This window comes from Procambarus clarkii, chromosome 84 (assembly GCF_040958095.1).
Source record: "Procambarus clarkii isolate CNS0578487 chromosome 84, FALCON_Pclarkii_2.0, whole genome shotgun sequence".
Lineage (NCBI taxonomy): Eukaryota > Metazoa > Arthropoda > Malacostraca > Decapoda > Cambaridae > Procambarus > Procambarus clarkii.
Genome location: NC_091233.1, coordinates 8,022,512 through 8,027,776, shown reverse-complemented (window position 1 = coordinate 8,027,776; position 5,265 = coordinate 8,022,512). Strand labels below are relative to the sequence as shown.

General features: G+C 39.2%; 1 protein-coding gene across 1 annotated transcript; it reads left to right on the top strand.

Moving 5' to 3' along the window:
- Positions 1-4,250: 4,250 nt before the first annotated feature.
- Positions 4,251-4,997, top strand: LOC138358536 (protein FAM200A-like). Its single transcript, XM_069316515.1, has one exon. It carries the CDS (start codon positions 4,251-4,253, stop codon positions 4,995-4,997), a length of 747 nt encoding a protein of 248 aa, XP_069172616.1.
- Positions 4,998-5,265: the final 268 nt, after the last annotated feature.

Sequence of the window (5,265 nt, the reverse complement as noted above, 5' to 3'; positions counted from 1 at the left end):
CTTTAAGTGTTGGAAATTTCCAACATATTGTGAGGGTCGCAGGCATCAGAAGAGGATGATCTCTGGATAATGAATCGCTGTTCACCAACGTGCTTGTGGATTGGAATGGAATTATGATGGACGAACTTTATGGGAATCCCTTATGCACTCCCCTTGGCATCCCAAAAAGCACACTTAGGGAACTGTTCGAAGCGAGTATCAAAGAGTTCGAGTATCATTTCTAAGCCCTGATGGTCCCATATACAAATAAGTAGAAGACGTTGCAATGTGATCTCCCTTCGGTGTCTTGTTTGGCTTTGTTTACATGAACCTTAAGCCAAATGTCTACTGTAAATGTATTGATGAAATGTTCTTGTGGACAGGGAATGTATGCTGTATGAATGTATCCCTGTATACCTGACAGGGAATGCATGCTACCGCTCAAGAAAGCCTTGGAGTGAAGTTCCGTGCTAAGTTTCACTTACGAGATGGAGAGTGAAGATAAGCTGCCTTTCCAAGCTGTAACAATCTCAGAAAGGAATGTTGGCTTTCAAGCTGCAGTCTCTACTAAGGGAACTATCATAGGAATATGCGTTAGTGAGTGACCCAACACATACAAGCAACATGTTGTCAATGGCTTTATCAATCATGCTCTTACACACAGTTCCAGATGGAAGCAGATTGACGAGGAACTGAGTACAGAACAGCAGGTTCTTATCAACAATGAAAATTTGTACATTTTCTAGCTTTCTTCCAATTTGAAGTGGAAGCCTAACCGGGCACATTTTAAACACTACATTGGTTAATATCGACTTGGCAGAATTTTGGCAGCCAGAGAGAAGAGTCAGCATGGCACTCCCAAACAACGCATGAACTGAAGGGGGGGGGGTCATATGACAGGTGAAAGGAAGCTGTAAGGTGCCACTGTGGCGAGAGGTAGACGTTAGTTGGTCGGCTCTCAAGTCGGGTGAGATTTACCGTTATGTACAGTATCAGGCTAACGTATGAAGCTTAGGACAGCAAGATAGTGTCATAAGAGGCTATAGTGAAGTTCCTATTTTCTTAGTGACTCTGTAACCTTTGAAGTAGGTGAGGGAGGTCAATGTTAGCAGGGACTCACCTCTAGTGACCTTGGTAATTTTAACTGTGATTGGAGAAAATGTTCCAAGCGTATCTTGGGTCGATCCTTGCACTCATTGCAATCTCCTACCTGGCCTCATGTCCACACACCACTTGAGGAAATAATTCACAAACGAATGATACCATTTTGTCTGAAAGGACAAAATGGGACAAAAAAAGTGCCTTTTTTTCAGGCACTTACTTATCACTGGCCATTCCTATTATTCCAGAAATATAAACTTAATTGTTATGAAATCCAACATAAGAATGAGAGATATATATAATGGGGGTGGCGAGTCTACAGGACAGGATAACGCAACTAGTCACCAGGGAGATCACCTACTGGATACTTGAAATGATTAAGGAACTAACGTCACGGGAAGATGGATTACTGGAAGCCATTTTCAGTCCAACTGAAGTCAAATTGAAGTTATACGACATGTGTTTGGATTGATTTTGAGCCGGGATAATCCCAGAATCTGTTGATGGAGTATGCTGTGGGTGTGCAAATATAAACGTCATGGTATGATTATTTTACATTGGTTCTACTGGCAATCGTCTCATCTTCCTAATTTTGTGAAATATACTGCCTCTTTACAATATATCATCTTTCTAATTCCTAGCTAAATGTCACTCATGTTATGCCTTAAATGTAGTTTCTGATTTAGATTGCTAAACACGTGTTTATAAAGTCCAGCCAGTATTGTAATGACTTGTATCAGTTGTTAACAATTAATTTTCAGTCAGATAATGACAATGTCTACATGCTAGGCTGTTATTGTGGCTATCTTACATAATAAATGTATTGTACTTTTAAAGTCAACTTTCCGAATTATAAATGTAATACCATTTATTAATAAAGTTTTTTGAACTGATTTGATGGTTCTTCTAGAACAGTGCGAGTCAACCTGGTTGGACAGTCCACCTTATAGTGGACGAGATTAGGTGAGGGGTGGACAGCTGTCTAGGGGAGGACGAGATCCTCACCTGCACGTGTCTGCATAATATACAGGAGACTCTCTTTCTTTCTGTCTCTCCTATATTTCTTAAAATACACACTACAAATACATATTTACATTTTGTAACATCGAGGTTGCCACTGTAACATGGGGGGGAGGGGTTGTCGTCTCTCTCTCCCGTCCTTTTACCCCTTACCTCTACCCGTATTCTGACTTATTTCTCTTCAATGCAAGGGACCCCAGAGCTACTAATCTAAGCCGAATCCCACGCCACATGGTCTTAAGCCGTTTGACCGGCTAAGTTTCTACAGCCTTACGGCGTGGAACTAGACCCCCTAGCAAACTCTAGAATCTCCATTACGCCGTCACCACCAGACCATTAACACTGGGAGCAATAACCGAGGTCTGGACTGATTATGCTCTCAACAAACCTTGGGTCTTGATCCCCAGTTATTTGGAATAGGAGGGAAGAATCTACGTTAAGTGTGGGTAATTCTCACTAACACAAGGGATAGCTGAACTCTTAATCGTTGTTGGGCGGGCGGCCCAACCAAAACTCAGACTCGTGGAAACCACGTGTCAAGGACAATGAACAATATGGAAACATACAAATGGAAATAATAAAAATGCAAATTACTAACTAAATAATTTATTCAAAATCTAAATCAAAGCACTCCCTATCATTAACACTCCCTGACTTAAGGCATGAGATGAACTAATTTCCTATACCAAACTATAGCAACTATACCTCTTTACGCGACCAGCTGATGCAATGCTGATCTTGGGGAGAGGTGGAGATGGGGTACCTCTCCCAGTTGATGACCGGTTCACACTGCCCCTATCTCGCTCTGCTCAACACAGAAGCCAGAGAAGGGGTATTCTTACGCTTGGCTTACCAAGTTTACTAGCAGGGTTTAAGTTGAACAAATAATCTCTGTTGTACGGAACAACCCAGATGGTTGGACTCTTTTAAACTGAAGGTAATTGCTCAGGCATCTTAGGGAAGAGCTGTTTCCGATTACAAAATGGCTATTTGACCTTTGAGAATTACTAAATGTGGAAAACTCTGATGACCCGTGACCGCCAGGTCGTCAAGGTCACTCTGCACCAAGGGCTAGTCCCTCTCGTGACATCACTGATGGTGACTTACTAAAGTATTCTGACAATTTAGGATACTCTTGATACTTTAAACAGGAATACTATAGAATACAATATGAATGAAGACTAATTTCTCTAAATTACTGAATTCTGTAAAATAATTCATTATACGTTGCTATGAGACAAAGGTGGCGGCCATTTTGTATCTTAACCGCTAATCCTCAGGAGATATGACCTTGTGCTTGGGTCAGGTCAAACTACAACTTTACTCTAACTTTTGTACAAAGGCGTATCCCACTGCCTCCCATACAATTATTCATTTTATGTCTTAAACTTAAGTCAGAGTCTTTAACTTAAAGTCTTTTAAACATCACCTCGCCTACTCGCATTGGTTGTCTCGAATCACGCGGCTGAGTTCCCGCTCTCACTTGGCTGAATTGGCAACACTGTCAACTGTGGACACAGGGGGTGGTGACTGGTATATCAGTTATTACTGCAGTGTAACTGCACTTGTTCACTTCATGTTGGACAGTGAGCCTGCACCTCTTGTGACTCCTGTGAGTAAGTAATACTTATTATTATTATTATTATTATTATTATTATTATTATTATTATTATTATTATTATTATTATTATTATTATTATTATTATTATTATTATTATTATTATTATTATTATTATTATTATTATTATTACAACTTGCCTTTAATACAGTTTTAGGGGAACTAATTGGTTTTGTTATTATATTTCAAAATTATATTTAAATCAAGTATTATTTCCATATTAATTCTGATTAGTTATTTTATCTTAGTACTGTGTCATTCCCATTTTGATTAGTTTGGTTTCAGATTTTAAATTTGAATTAATATGCGTTATTATAACAAAAAAGCTAATGCATCCTTATTTATTTTCCAGATTTAAACATTATTGCTCAACTTTTGCAGGCCATGTCAATTTACAAGTACTTCAAAAATATAGAAGGCAATCTTGAGACTGCCAAACTTGTTGCAGTTGGTGCAGCAGTTGATGCAACAAGAAAAGATGATGTTTCAAATCATGATGGAGCTGCATCATAGGACTTCACAGAGCAAAAGGATGCTTCCAAAAAAGGATGCCTCTTCATCACATAAAAAGCGACCAAAATGGTGGAATAATATGCACATTGTTTTCAAAACGGTTAATCATATCTGTGCACATGCAAAAAAGCATAGAATGTTTCGTGAGTTGTGTAAGGATATGGAAGCTAATTTCACCAAACTCCTCCTTCATACTGAAGTCCGTTGGCTATCTCGGGGTAAGGTTCTTATTCAAGTTTTTGCATTGAGAGAGCAGCTCTGTGTTTGCTTTATTGAGAAAGCAAGCCTCATGGCATTTAAATGTCAAGATGTACTCTGGCTGGCAATATTGTCTTATATGGCTTCAATCTTCGATCATCTAAACAAGCTAAACATCAGTCAGCAAGGCAAAGGTGGGGATATTTTTACAAGTATAGGGAAAATAAATGTATTTAAACTGAAGGTGAAAAAATGGAAAAGCAGTGTAGAGAAGAGGTGCTTTTCTGATTTTGAATTATTTGACTCATTTATGAGAGAATGTGGCTGGGAACATGATATGCAGACAAGAGAGCAGACACTGGAGGTACATATGTCACACTTAGTTATCAGACACCTTACTTTAATGCAACAAAACCTTGACTTCTATTGCCTAGACAGTGAGAATGACCAGCTGACCTCCAACATGTGGATGCTTAATCCCTTCACAGATGAAGGAATTGATCATTGTGATGCTCCTTTGGAGCTTCGAGCGGGTTATTCACAAAAAAGCAGTTTTCAAGACATTTAGCCATCCCATGGATTTTTGGGTTACCCTCCTTGATATTCCAGAGTACAAGGATCCAACTGAGCAGGCAATAGCCATATTTGTACAGATGCCAACATCATATTTGTGTGAGCAAGTGTTCTCTAGTTTAGTTTTGGAGAAGACAAAGAAAAGGAATGCAATCCTGAACTTGGATCCTCTCATGCGAGTTGCACTTGAAAATCGTCTGACACCTAGATTCAACCTAATAGCAGACAAAGTGCAACAGCAGACAAGCCACTAATTTTTTTTA

Excerpts from the sequence above, each read along its gene's own strand:
- LOC138358536 (XM_069316515.1), top strand. The coding sequence starts at position 4,251 with ATGCTTCCAAAAAAGGATGCCTCTTCATCACATAAAAAGCGACCAAAA.